We start from the raw sequence: 14,598 nt of genomic DNA, 5'->3' as shown, positions 1-14,598 counted from the left end.
CACAGACAGACACATACTCATGCACACAATCATGCATAACCATACAGCACATTAAAATTCTCACCAAAGTGTTAGTAGCATTTTGTAACACACTCTGGAGGGTTGATTGTACCAAACTGTGCAAGTTAAAAAGCGAAGTGCCAGATTATGTTTGCTATAACTAACCTGCATGAAAAGGGGTATCAAGGACAAGTACCATCACTAATATTCCCCAAACTGCTCTTGAACAGTCAATATGAACATGCAAATACATATACTACATTGAGCTGATGTCATTACCTCACAACTTGCCGCTTAGCTTGTACACAAAATCATGAAATTTCATTTTTTTTTTTTTACATAATTACTTCCCAGACACAATTACAACTTTTGAATTTGAGTAAATTTTCACTAGTGTGGTTGCAAAATTTTTTTCTCTCTTTTCAGATTTACGGTACTTTTAACTGGTTAAGAATTCCCCTTTAATAGCGTGGTGATTTTTTGTTCACAAATGATTTTATAGGGATGTTGTCATTTTCAAAATCTCTATGTAATCCAGGGAGCTGGCTTTATATTTTTAATTCATTTGAAAAAGTCATAATACAGCTCAGAGAGCAGAGTTCCATTGGCTGTGCTTTTTTTTTTTCTAATAGAGCAACCACAATGGCTGTTAGCATCTTCCAAGCATTTTTGAAGAGAGGCTGAAAATATGGGCTTTCATACGGAAGAGGATTAAACTGAAGACAAGACAGCCTGCACTTTGACAAATACAGCAATATCATACACCTTCTATGAAGTAATTCACAAAACACACACACAAAAAAAGAGTCGTTAGGATTTCATGGTTTCTCTTGTAAGATTTAGACCACAAAGTATTTAATAACGCTGCTGTAGCAAGAGTGACATTCTGACACTTTGGCCACATCAATATGCCACTGCTGAAACTAATACAGAATACTTCCCCGATAAAATCCAAATGCCTCTCTTGTGCCATGGCATTCGGAGATAAAGCCAATAATTTTCTGACAGATTCTTCCACTGAAATGAAAAACCAGGTTACAAATACTTTCAAAAAACTATTCAACATGTACAATGAAAACCATCATAATCTCATAGCATCATTACGGTCAATTCACATTCCTATATACAGGTACACACACAATATATATGTCTTTACTTTTGGTTGCTAATTCATAGATACAAAAATAACCTATTTGTGATTAATTCTTCATCTCCTCTTTAACAATACAGTTTTTTTTCAAGACGCATATACAAGCATAATAGTGGCCAAGCAGAGATGGAAAGCACTAATAAAAAGAAACCTATAGAGCCACGTCACACATAAACATGAAATTAGAAAATAAAAACGGTCCCCATATCTGAATGTTTATGCCGAGTCTTCAGTCTCGAGGCCTAGAGTATCATCTTAGGACAGCCACACAACAAAGAACCTACAGCAATAGAGTGAGCCAAGTGTCATCAAAACACACTTTTAAAAACACACCGTACCAGTACCAGAATATCGTGCTAAAATTACAATACACAAAGCCAAATTTGGAAAAGAAAAACAGTTATTTGTAAGGTGACAGAAATCATTCTTGTGCCCTGCTTTTCCTTCATACACAGCCAGACATGAGACTGAGACCACATTCACTTAAACTTTGGTTGAGGAATAAATTCAATTTGGACCAACCACTCAATAGCTGGTGTTTCTTTAAACAAACAAACAAACAAACAAACAAACAAACAATAAAACTGGAAATGGGAACCCAATGTTTAGCAGTCACTAAAATGACAAGTCAATTCATGCTTCTTACTATTAATTTTCCTGTCTTTTCTTCCTGTTATATTTGCAAACTTCTCTTTTACCACTACCACACTTGTCATAAATTTGCCTTGAAAATGAAATAAAAACACTTCTGAATAAACTTACTAGTATTACAAATGTAAATCTACAAAACATACCAACAAAAATTTGCACCAATACCAGTGAAGCATTGACTGCTGGACATGCACACAGTAGTTTTCTGAGAAGTTTCATTACATTGATTACCAATTACTCGAAATGATGTATGTTATTTGCTTGCTCTAATCAAATGGGTCCAATTCTTGCCTAACCCTGTTCCACACCAACATGGTTTTCGAGGGGCCAGTTTATTTTGACAGGCAGATATTAAAGAGATGAGAAATCAGTGTCACTGAGACATATCATCAGTCCACCATTATTGAATAAATGTCCTTCAGTCTATGCAACATATTTTCTGGTGATCAGCACACAGCTATGTGACATAAAAACCCAACAGATGATCAAATGGGACAGCTATGAGCTGTAACAAAACCAGCGATATCATGAGGTGCTAAGACAATAAAAACAAATCCAAATGACACACTTTACCAGTTTACCATCACTAACATATTTCTCATTTATATTCTCAATGATACATCACTTTGCACAATTACATCCTAGAACACAGATTTTACTATAAACTTAGCAAAATGTTACAATCATCTACAGGAATGTTTGTTGCTTTGGCAACATGGAAATTCAAGAATAAATATGTGTATTATTTCCACTTGTTTTGTATTTTGTTTGTTCAGTATCTATCTGGCCATGCAAATAATGGTAGCAAGATACAGGAAGAGAAGCTACTTGAATTAGTGTCTTATCATGTGATAAACAAAATTTGACTGTTTTTGTTAGAAATGATCTACATTACAACACAGGAACTATCTTTTACAGGATAGGCAAGACACTGTGTGTTCAATGCAAAAGAGATAAATGTGTTTAAGAAAATTCTTAAACGACAGTAACTACATTAATGACAAGGGATTATGGTACTACAAAATTCGAGTCTTGCAGAAACCTTTATATTACGTCAGAAGCACAGCTGAAAACAAGAATACACTCTCATGAACATACCAGTCATGATCGTTCAGGAAGAACAATCTACACTGTAAATGTTAAAATCTAAACTGTGCTTGGTTGAGAATTGGTTAATTTGACAGTTAATGATCCATCTGGATTTATCAAAAATGCACACTACTAAAGGAAAGCATGTCAGCTGTTGTGTAATTATAGGAAAAAAGATTGTGTGGTTTAAAGAAGACAACTGCTGGTTAAATGAGGTATACTGTGATTGCAGTCCATGAAACATGGTTACAACACACTGTAATCTCAACAAGTGTAATAACATGGCCACAATAAAAAAAGTAACAAATACATTCTGAAAATTTTACATGAAAACATGATTACTAGGCAGCAAAGCAAGGTATATCTCGTTCCAAATTAAAAAGCATCAAAATACAAAATAGCTTCAAAAACCATGACAACAGTAAAATTTTTCACACAATCAGGAAATCATCTGACATAATAAACAAACAAGTTTACTGGAACTGAAAATTGAAACTCATAATTGATCAAGTTCTCAAGTGACAGTAATAAATTAGCCATTTCAAACAAACTTTAAAGCATTACATACTGGAAGGAGATATATTTGGTTTTCTTTAAAAGAATACTTGTGACAGCTGGAATTAGTATCAGTTAAGCATTGATTCAAATACTAATTAACTGGCTTTTAGTTATCTCACAAATGTTGAATAATCTCTACAACTGACTACTTCATGAAAAAGAAAAGAAAAACTCTTACTTCAAATCAACATAGCATCAACTTAATTCACTGAACATTATTCCACAAATGAAGTGCTATTTTAATCATGTATGCTCTCTCTGAAATAAGAACAGCTGATGTTACTGGGATATGATTGATTCAAACTGTGATAACTTAGGGGAAAAACGTCAGTCTCATATACATGACCCTCTTGAATAAAATCCAGCTGATATAAGAACACGATAGCATTGTTACCTGAGAGTATATACGCTGATGAAGGACTATACTACATCAAAAGCCATTAAAAAACACACTAGATGAGCAGATCTCAAAGTACAGCTTCATAACAGAAATAAAACCTACACAATAGTGAAAATTCAAAAACTGCAGAAACATATGATCAACACTTAGCCATTCTTTTTTTTTTAAAATGAGCATTGCAACAGTTAGGTTTTTATGGTATTTCATAGACTAGCAATGCACATCATAGTTTGTTGCGCACATTCAAAATAAAGCAACTGCTATATGGAATGACCTAAAGTTGCTAGCAATCTAATGTTTTGTCTCTCTACTGTCCACGTGGATTGCATTGCTCTCTGAATTCTGTGTACACGTTTCACACTTCTTACTCTTTACTTCTCCAACTTTGGTACGGTATAAAAATAGGTATCACAAGCTCTTTAGAAATATACAACCCTAGGTTCTCTAGTAGTAAAAGTGTGCAAGACGGACCCACGAAGAGGAGATTACTTGTGTGCATAGACTACAAAGCTGCTCTGGATATATCCTACATGGTTGTGCCTACACCACAGGCAGAGAGAGAGAGACAGAATGACAGAGTCACACAACACCAGAACCACACATATACCATGGTAGGCTTTGCAAAGGACATGGAAAGTTTAGAGCATTGTAGAAACTTAGAATGTAAACATGAGAGTGCATTCATCAAAAATCCACATCCTAGGTACATGAAAATAGAATGCTACGTAATTGGTTCACACATAGGCTCTAATGTGGAAATGAAGACAGAGAATAATGGAATACTAGGAGAGGAAATTAGCTTACAAAAGAGAATGGGAAATACAAGACAGTCACTCGGGATTCTTTTAAAACTTTTCTTCACTTCAACCCTTGGCACATTCATCTCAAAATCCTCACAGAGAAAAAAAAAATCAACAACAAAGAGTTTCTGAATAAAATGTTAAAATAACAATAAAACTGCATATTTACCTATACTCATATTCGACAGCATTGTAAGAAAACTCAACTCCAAGAGTCATCTTGCTTATGTTCTATACTGGAATGACTGTATCTAAAGGCACTCAGTCGTGTATTTCAACTGTCTGCAACAATGATCACAACTAATGACAATATCTTGATATATATATCTCATACCTTACATTTAACAATATTTCATTATCAACAATAACAATTTACCTTGCTGTGTACCTTATATATGCATTTCCTGTCACATTTCAAAGTCCCCTTAACATTCACATCATGAAATGCTTGTGCACTGTGGAAAATAGTGATTTAAAACTAAAACATCAACAACGCTCCAACACAATCTTTGGGTGCTCAAAACTTGTGATTTCTACTTCACTTAACGTAAATTTTGCAGGTCATAAAAAATTTAACTGAATAAAGTCAATGGGGATGGCACACACTTGTGCAGAACAAGTGAATGTTTTTCACCTCAAAGTATCATTCCTTTCATTAAAGATCAAAGATCGAGTCATGTAATCAAAAACACAAGATGATGACTGTCAAAATCTCCCCTTACAATTATTTTGATATGCACTGACGTGGAAACCAAGTCAGCCTCACTGACAATTTTTCCGTTTTTCACTGCAAGTTACAAAGAAAGCATTTTATTAGACGACCGCACACCCTGAAGCAGTTGTTAAATTGGGAAGAAAATATTTTGAACAACTTTACCACCTGCAATCTCAAATGACAAGATATATCCAATGAATGGAGAGGAAAATAAACTGTTTTGTTCATAAGTGTACAGAATGGGGAAATTTGGTCAAAAGAAGAGCTTCATTCATCAATGAGTAAAAAACAAAAATAAAATAATTTCAAATGATTGGGCATTACACAGCACTCTGCAAAATATATGGTAAATGAAGGACCAACATTTCCTAAGTGTGACTCTTAAAAGTTAACTTATTTGGTCCACCACGAAATTGGGGGAAAAATGCAATGTGTAATTATCAAAACCTCACTGTATATTTCTACCTGTGTCTCATTACAGAAGTGATCGCAATTCAGGAGTGTGAATCTTCTGAGATCCCTTTTCATATCTACACCTATCAGCCATCATATAATATGCAAAATGACAGATTTTGGAGTATTATGAGAATTGTAACCTGTAGGTAAGCAATCGCAGGACTACTGACTAGTCTCCTCAGACATTACGTACATGTAGTCTGTGACAAACGTATACATACAGACTTGGCTAATTTGAGCAATTCCTAAATCTTACTCGTAGGGTTGGAATGTGGTAGCAACATAATATGTAAATTACAGTAAGGCTGGACAGCAATTTGATACACTCTGCATTGAACCAGTACTTGCAAACTCAATCACACCAATATATACTTTTAGTTTCTAGTAGAGTCCAGTTACTCTCAATTAATTTGTTGAAAAAGAAGAATTAGGACTACTGTATTGTGAACTTACAAGATTCAAATGTTTAACATTGCTGTGATATTCTGAGAAATTTCTGAGTAGCAGATCTGGAATACTACAAAGCAGTTACCACAACTAATGAAACAGGAATCTTATTTTATGAAGAATTTCAGGCCGAAATGAACATGCAGAGTACATTTGATAGTATATTTGTTCATATCATAGCAATAGACACGTGTCCTGTTAATCCACAATAATTCACAAGGACAAACCAAGGGAATGCGGAAAGAATGTACATTTATTACATGGATGTGTTAAACTAAAAACATCCTGGCACAATAAAGGGGAAAAAATTATGGACTTCAGAAAGAGAATACGTAAGGCTGATAAATTAGCTCAGATCTCCCAAAAATCATAACTTAATCTACTATGTACAGAGCATATTTAAAAAGGCAAAAATTAAATAGAAAGGCTATGAGCTGAAATAATAAAGTTTGCAGAAAGATCTAGTAAAACAGGGGACAACAAATGCGACAGAAGGACATATACAAGTCAATGGTGTTCAGCTGTTCTACTATGAGAACATTCACAAGGCACTTTGGGCATAGAATACATCAGCGAGTAGGAAAGAAGATGTGAAAAAGTCGCTTTTTTTTTTTCTCTCTCTGAAATCCTTGTCAGAGTGTGAACTCTCTCCATCAAAATTCCTGAGAAGATAGTGTGATGTGTGAACACGAGTCTCGTTCCTCGTCGTCGTTGTCTGGAAGGCCACAGCAAGGGTGAGGGAGGTGCGGAGGGAACGCTTAGGAGAGGAGACGGGTCGCAGGATCAGGATCAGCGAAGCGCTGCCGACTTAGTAGAATGAATACGAGGGCTTGTACGACTGTGGCATAGTGAGAGAAACACGAAAAGAAAGACAAAAAAAAAAAAAAATACTTCAGTTAGCCTCTTTATATTATAATTGTACTCTAGTTCATTGATGCTGGATATACAACATAATTCTGATAAATGCAATATATAGGCCACTTCTTGGACCCATTCACATATTACTGATATGTTCTGTTGAGTGTGCTTACTTGTGATATGCAGCCCATTTTCTACTTCGATCTAACCTCAAATGCACATGCTTTTCATGTCTTTTCACAACTTAATCTTGAGGCATATACGATGTAGCTTTTACTTGTCAATCACTGCAGAGCACAAATAAAACACAACTTCTCCTAGTTGGTTCTGAGACATGATTTGACTAAAAACAACAGATTTTAACAATTTTTTTAAATTTCTTTTGTATAAAAGCAAATCAACATTTTCAGGAGAAAAGAAATGCAAAAAAAAAAAGTTGATAAGTTACATGCTTCTGTATTGAAGGTGCATTTTATAAGGAACTGAGAACACTGATAGCACATAAATCATGCCTGGTAATGACATTTCCTTGTACTTGCCAATCCTTCAGTTGGATGACATGTGAATGTGTCAAACTGTGCTTATCATAAAGCATAAATGAATACAGAGAAACAGCTGAGGAATCGTGTTAAAAAAAAAAAATCAAAAGCTGTGTCTGACATTAGTCAAAGAGATGCACTGCGACACAAGGAGAAAAAAAAAAGAATGACATGTCTTGCGGCTACGTAAAGAAGAATGCTGAAATGACCTCAAATGAGGAAAACAAAAGGTGTATAATGGCAGCAGAATCTTGTAGCTGAAATGAAGAAATGAATATTGAATGAAGATAAATATTGAATGTAGATGACACACATGAAGACTGGAAGAAAAATAAACTTGGAGGCAAGGCAATGATCAATTGCAACTTGAAGAAACAGTCATTAAATAGAGGAGAGAGAAAACAATAATAATCAATGGGCAATGTTGCAGCTGTAACTAGCAAAATTATCATGAGAACATCAAACAGATATGCACTCACTGCAACTTTAATGGTGACTTAAGTTGTGTAAATGAGTTTTAACATCCAGCTGAGTCTGAAAGGGATATTGACATCAGATACAGTTCATTTTTTAAAGCAAACTGGAAGATGCTTTGAGCATTTAAACAAAAACAAAAGAGAATCAAAGCAATCATATCAATTCACACGTAAACATGCAAAGGGTCGCTCAATTTGGCAATTTGTGCAAGATACATATTTCTAATGGTCAATGGCTATCCACAAAGCAACTCAACAGAGTTGACAAGTTTGCTCACAAGAGCTACACTGTACTTCAGTAATCTCAAGTGACAGACGTATGGCTGGTGACCAATCAAATGAAAATGACACTTAGTAAGAAGTGAGCCAATAGGGGACACTCGACTAGTAAGCCATAAGGTGATGCCTAACTAGAGATCAATCAAGTGACACCTGGTTAGTCATCATTCAGGTGTCCCCTGACCTATGACCCTTCGAGGTAAGACCTGAAGTGTCACCCATTCCATGCAGATACCAAAAAACAAATCAGAAAACAAGCAGAAATGGCTTGCATTTTCTGAGGGTGGGGGCAAGTTTTCAAGGGAACTAATCATGCAACTACACTAAAGGGAAAAAAAAAATCACATCACATACTGAAAAAGTGGAAATTTGCGCAGTGTTGAAATCTTCACGAATTCGCGCAACCAGAAACTAGCGCGAAAATTAAAGGAAGCAAATATTTTTGCTTGCCATACGTTCCAGTAGTTGACGTCATGATTCCGTGGAATTAAAAACATGCAAAACTCTTCTTACCCTGCCAAGCGCGAAAAATTAGTCGCGCGAAAACATCCACTTTTACAGTAGGTTCTAAACATGCATTTGAATTACAGCCAGGTTACACACAAAAAGTATGGCCAAAGGTAGCATTGAGCACATGCATTTTTGTCAGTGGAAGCTTTCAAGTACGACAGAAGAATGCTTCTAAAGTCAAAAGCACAATACATTTCTCTTTATCTTTCTTTCTTCCTCTATTCCATGAATGTTTCATCAACTGGATCAAATTCACCTCAATCAATGCGGCAAACTTGCCTATAGATATGAGTGGTCAAGTGTATATAATCGGATGTGAGCTGGATGAGATAACATATTTGGATGTGGATAAATTTCTGGAAATCTTTCCCACTTTAAGCACTTGATGTGGAGGAAATGATTTGCATTCAGGTAATGGGCAATGCACATACCACACGGCCTTTGATGTGTGAAACAATATTAAGCAGCCTATCGGCAGCTCTCCTCAAAGTCCCTTCTTTCAACGAACTACTGTATCATGCATAGATTGTGCAGACCTTATCACAAATATAATGAGCTAGCCCTTTCTGGAACACGTCTTTCTATTTCACTGTAATAGCTTTTTTTGAATCTGTAACACTTTTATGATTCTAATAGCAATGTAAAGAACCACTCTTATTCCTCTTGTTAAACATTGATAATTAAAAATTGTTTAAAGAAAAAGGTGAAATTGACCGCGATAAAAGTGGTGTGAAAATATCCTTATTTAAAAAGTCATGGAGTGAAAGATTTCACTTGATCAGATTCGGCTACGAGAGGACTTCGTTAGAAACCTGGCTACTTGCTAATATCAATACAAACCTGGTGACTGACTTGCAGTGAATTTTGAGTATTATGAAGTCTTATTTTGTGGCTCCTTCAGGAAGAACCATGATGAAGGTGTGACATTTCTTTGTCTAAATGATGCAGAAGTGAAGAGAGGAGTAATTGGTAGAAATTTTCAGTGTATATCCTTTTTATGAATCTGAAATTTGAAGGCATAAGATGTAAGTGAGCTCAGCAGTCAATAAATCAGAGTGAAGTAGGATGCTACAAGATGTTGGGTTATTTGAAATCATTATGATTGAGATGTAGCTCACTCACTACCTGACGCACTGAATGGAAACTCATCAAGTTTGAATGTTGTCGAATCGGAAGATAAATATAGGTGGAGAGGATGATAAAGGAGGCAGGATTTCCTCCCGTCATTTGATTCCACTCACCCCGGGAACGAGACAGAATATACTTTGTCTTGGGTTGTGCTGGAGTATAACTGTTGGATTACCTGGGAGGATATGAGGGGCATTTCAACTTTCTGGTTTCAGATCACAGTCAAGATGGTTTCATTATCAAGAGTTGGATTGGTTTGGAAACATACACATACATGCACAGACACACCTGATACTTATTGACTGAATATCTGCATGTCAGGATAGCACAAAGTGGATCATACTGAATGGAGTAAATCTTGTGTTATGGGATGATCATTAATGACAATGGAAAATTGATGAGTGACATAATAGAAGGATTGACTAGATTGTTTGCATTTCCTTCAGACACAGAGTAAATCAAGAGATTCATGTCAAAAGTTTCCGGATGAATCAGAACAATGGCTGGAAAAAAACCCCCAGCAAATCATATGTACGTATTGCACATTCAAAAGTGACCAAATCAACTTAAACAATATCTCAAGGCTGAATCGACATGCATTGTATATCCAATTTTGAGAATAGATTCACACGGCCATGAAATAATAAAAAAAAAAAAAAATGATGTGCAAAAATAAATCACTAGCATAATATAACTTTAGCTTCAAAAAAATTCAGTGACTTATTGTGAAATACAGAGTGTAGACACAATATTTAGTGATCTTGTGATCATCAATAAGGATACAATGAATTTTGGAACTCAATGGAAAATAATTACTTCTTCAAATTGCTGCATATGTGTATCTCTTTCATTTCAAACCTCCATTAAATGCTTGACCTTCTTTGATTGAAATAAGGGAACCCCGGTAACTCCAATTCAGAAAACAAAATCAAATTCATTCATCTAAATACTCCTGAAGAGTTCCATATACAAAGTACTTGTAAGCATTGTAGGTAGCATGTCATTTCCCTTTTTTCTTGTAAGCAAAAACCTTTGGACCAAAAATCCTATGTAAGAACACTCACTGTAAATGTTTCACAGAGAAGAAAGAAGCAATGTATGCTCACTAAAGAAGTATTAGGCTTTAAAGAAAAGAAAGAACTCATATTCTCAAAAGGGCAGACTATTTCATAACTGTTGAAGGCATAATTCTTATGTGACAATGAAAACTGGCGATGCACTTCCACGGACATGAGCACATTAGAATATATGATAAGCATTCATGGACACTTCATAAATTTGTCAGTAATATATGAATGTATGGTTACATGTTATGCACCATTTTCTATCGAAAGAAAGAACTGGGGAAGCATGCTCAACCTATGTGTGAGAACAGTTCATTGTACAACACACATGTACAGTGCAAGACTTTCTCGATTCAGGTGAGCTTCATGCATGCAGTTGCCATGCAAGGCAAGCCGTGCCTATTTTACCAAACTTGGACCATTTCGTAGCAGCGGCAAATGGCGGGAGCAACCCGTGCTCCGCGCAAGGCCTGCATTGTCCACAAAAGGAAAGGGGCAGTACAGAAAGCATGTACATGTAAGGGGCCACCTCACAGTAATATTTCTGGTAGCAGAAATATCAACATACAGCAGTCTCTTGCAGAGTCAAGACAAACAAGTTGAGCAGGGCTAGCAAAAATTAACAGGACAACTCCAACTAATCACAATAGTCAAGATTTGACAACTGAAACAGAATTCAAGATACCAAGATCAATACTTGGTACGCACACAGATAGATGACAATACACAACAATAACAATTCTACACAAATAGTGACTGGATTAACGATATTGCCTCTGCCTTCTCATACAGTCACTAACCATTCTCCTATACACACGACCCTTCATTCGTGTCAGATTAAATTCATAACTCTTGACCTCTGACCTCTCCTCCTATTCAAAAGCACAAAAGAAAAGTGCTCCAGTCTATTTCTATCTATAATACCAAATGTAACATTTTATAGGATTTTCTTTTCTACCTGAAGGTTTGGCTGGAAAATTGTATCTTCTACTCTTCATTGATTTCTAGCAAAAAAACAATTATGGAAAGCACATTCTTAAATCATATGAACAAAATCTGTGACACACACAGAGATGAATGGCCCTCTTGGCAGCTTGAAAACATACCTCTGACAACTGCCTGTTAAAGTTTTCTTCTTTTTACCTTTTAATTTTTGTGGGGGGTGGTGGTTTAAGCATGATTATGTAATAATGTGGCCATGCTTGAAAGCCACTTCTCTGGTGATGGGGTTCCAGCTTTATAAAACTACTGCTTGCACCTTCTGATGAATCAAGTACTGAAACTACTATATTTGGGTTTAAAAAGCTACAATACATCAATTAACTGGGAACCTTCTATGGTAAGGACTCAACTTTTAAAACTTTGATTTTAATTCTTTTATTTCATTTTGTTTCAAAATTTCAACACTACTGTTTGCCTCATACATGACTGTATTCCTAAAGTTTAGGTAGCAAATGTGCGATTTCACTGCAGCAAAGCTTTCCAGGCAAGGTCAGATGGTTTTCATCTCCTCTTAGCCAGTTATCTAGCTATACCTGCATTCATACCAGAGACAAACAACGGAATTAACTTCAGTACAACATCTGACACCAAGCAAGAAGCTGCAAAACAAGCTAATAATGGAAAGGTGATAATAATGCTTTGCCACAGATGTGAGGCTGACCTTCCAACATAAAGTATACAGTGCCGAGTGAGAGGACTATGTAATCAAAGACGAGTATAATGAGGAAAGAAAAAAATCAAAAGTAGGGATTCTCAGGCAGCAAGACCTTCAAAGCAAAAAATCAAAGTGAGCTCGACACAAAAACACGTCCACAAGAAAACAAGGATGCCAGATGTACATTTATAGCTCTCTCGCACGCAAGCAAACGTGCCGAACTCATTAGGAGACTGTGATGGCGTACCACAAAGACACAAAATGGGAGTTTACATAATCTGGGTAGACAGGCTGTCCTGGGCCGTACATGTAAATGTATCTCCTTGGGTGGTGGGCTAAGTTGGCCTCGAGATATCTCGACCTGCCACTAGCTATTAGTGCCTTTGTCAGGTAGCGGAGGGAAGGAGAATGTGTTTGAAAAAGAAAATGGGTGATAGTTAGAACATAATCTCATACCATGTTGGAGCTTTATTCTTATGTTGCTTTTGTGGTTTTTGTTTTTCTGCTGCATTATATCAGTATGGCTTTACATTTGTTTTACAGGGATGCCTATCTTATAAACAGCAAGTGCTGCATTATTCTGAGAGCTGAAAATTCTATTATGTGGTTTAAAAAAAAAAAAAAACGCTAGCTTTCCTGCCATAGATATGTGTAGCAATACAATTTGGGAAAGACAGTATTATGGATAAAAGCTGCAGCAATTTTGGAAAAAAAAAAGAAAAAAAAAATAGTACAAATACTGAAAGAAAAAAAATGTAAGAGATGGCATCCGTGAGGATGGTTTTACATTTCTGTTCAGATATAAGAGTGTCAGCTGTTTTATATTCATGCATCCTATGCTATTATCACATGATTCTGGTTAAATATGCATAGATTAAGGACTGACACCAATCAGTGTCAAATGCATGCATTTTGGTGATCTACATAAAGCTTGTGGACTTATGCCTACAATGCAAGGAATGCATATATCACACTAACAACATTCATAATACAATACATCCACATATAAGTGCATTTGAAATAGCTAAGAATGGATTGATTCAAGATTAATCTATCCATAGATGCTGTTGCCACTTTGGATTGTTTAGTTGTTGTTGTTGTTTTTTTTCTTTCTTTTTTTTAATGATTCATGCACATTAATCAGTACATACGTATGAATACAAGGCAGAAATAACTAAATGAACTACAAATGTAGGCTGATAAAAAACTCCAGTTAACTTTGAAGTCTTTCAGTTTTGTGCAGGACTGTGTTTTGATTCCTTGAATCATTCTGCCAGTAATCAGAGCAAAAATGTTATATATGAAGTGATAACATTGCTAAACTACAATCAACTTCTTTATCGAGTACCACTTAAACTCATACTGTAGTATATGAACTCTAAAATGTAAACACTGTGACATACAAAGCCACGTGTTGCTCTAAGTAAGCAGAACTGGGAAGGGAGGTATAGGTGGCATATCAGCACAAAAAGAAATGTGTATCAAAGATACTTACACAATCTTATCAAGCCTTCATTTATTTTCTCAAATACTACTGTATACGCCATATATTTCGCGAGTCTAAATTTTCGCGAATCGAGACTTCCCGACGATTTCACAAGTGGATAAATTCGCGATCGTGGAGTCGTGGACTAAAAGGAAAAATGTGTACACGTACGTCACATTTATATCTGGATCAGAGTCAATATTTTCGCGTGTTCTTAATTTCGCGAATAACAGCTGACTCGCGAAATTCGCGAAAATAAAAACCTCGCAAAATATTCGGTGTATACAGTATACTGTGCAAAATTCAAGACAGTAACTGATCATTTCTCTCCTGCT

At 35.8% G+C, this 14,598-nt stretch overlaps 1 protein-coding gene across 6 annotated transcripts in view; it reads right to left on the bottom strand.

Moving 5' to 3' along the window:
* Positions 1-830: 830 nt before the first annotated feature.
* The window catches only part of LOC140236812 (dual specificity protein phosphatase CDC14A-like), an 82,515-nt gene continuing 68,747 nt past the window's right edge, over positions 831-14,598 (bottom strand). For all 6 annotated transcript variants that reach the window (XM_072316745.1, XM_072316749.1, XM_072316746.1 and 3 more), the window contains one exon: positions 831-7,104. In XM_072316745.1, the coding sequence (XP_072172846.1) occupies positions 7,075-7,104 (30 nt within the window). In that variant the 3' untranslated portion in view covers positions 831-7,074. The remainder of the gene's footprint in view (positions 7,105-14,598) is intronic.

Source organism: Diadema setosum, chromosome 13 (genome assembly GCF_964275005.1).
Source record: "Diadema setosum chromosome 13, eeDiaSeto1, whole genome shotgun sequence".
NCBI classification, from domain to species: domain Eukaryota; kingdom Metazoa; phylum Echinodermata; class Echinoidea; order Diadematoida; family Diadematidae; genus Diadema; species Diadema setosum.
Note: the sequence above shows the minus strand (reverse complement) of the source record. Positions and strands in the feature narration are given on the sequence as shown.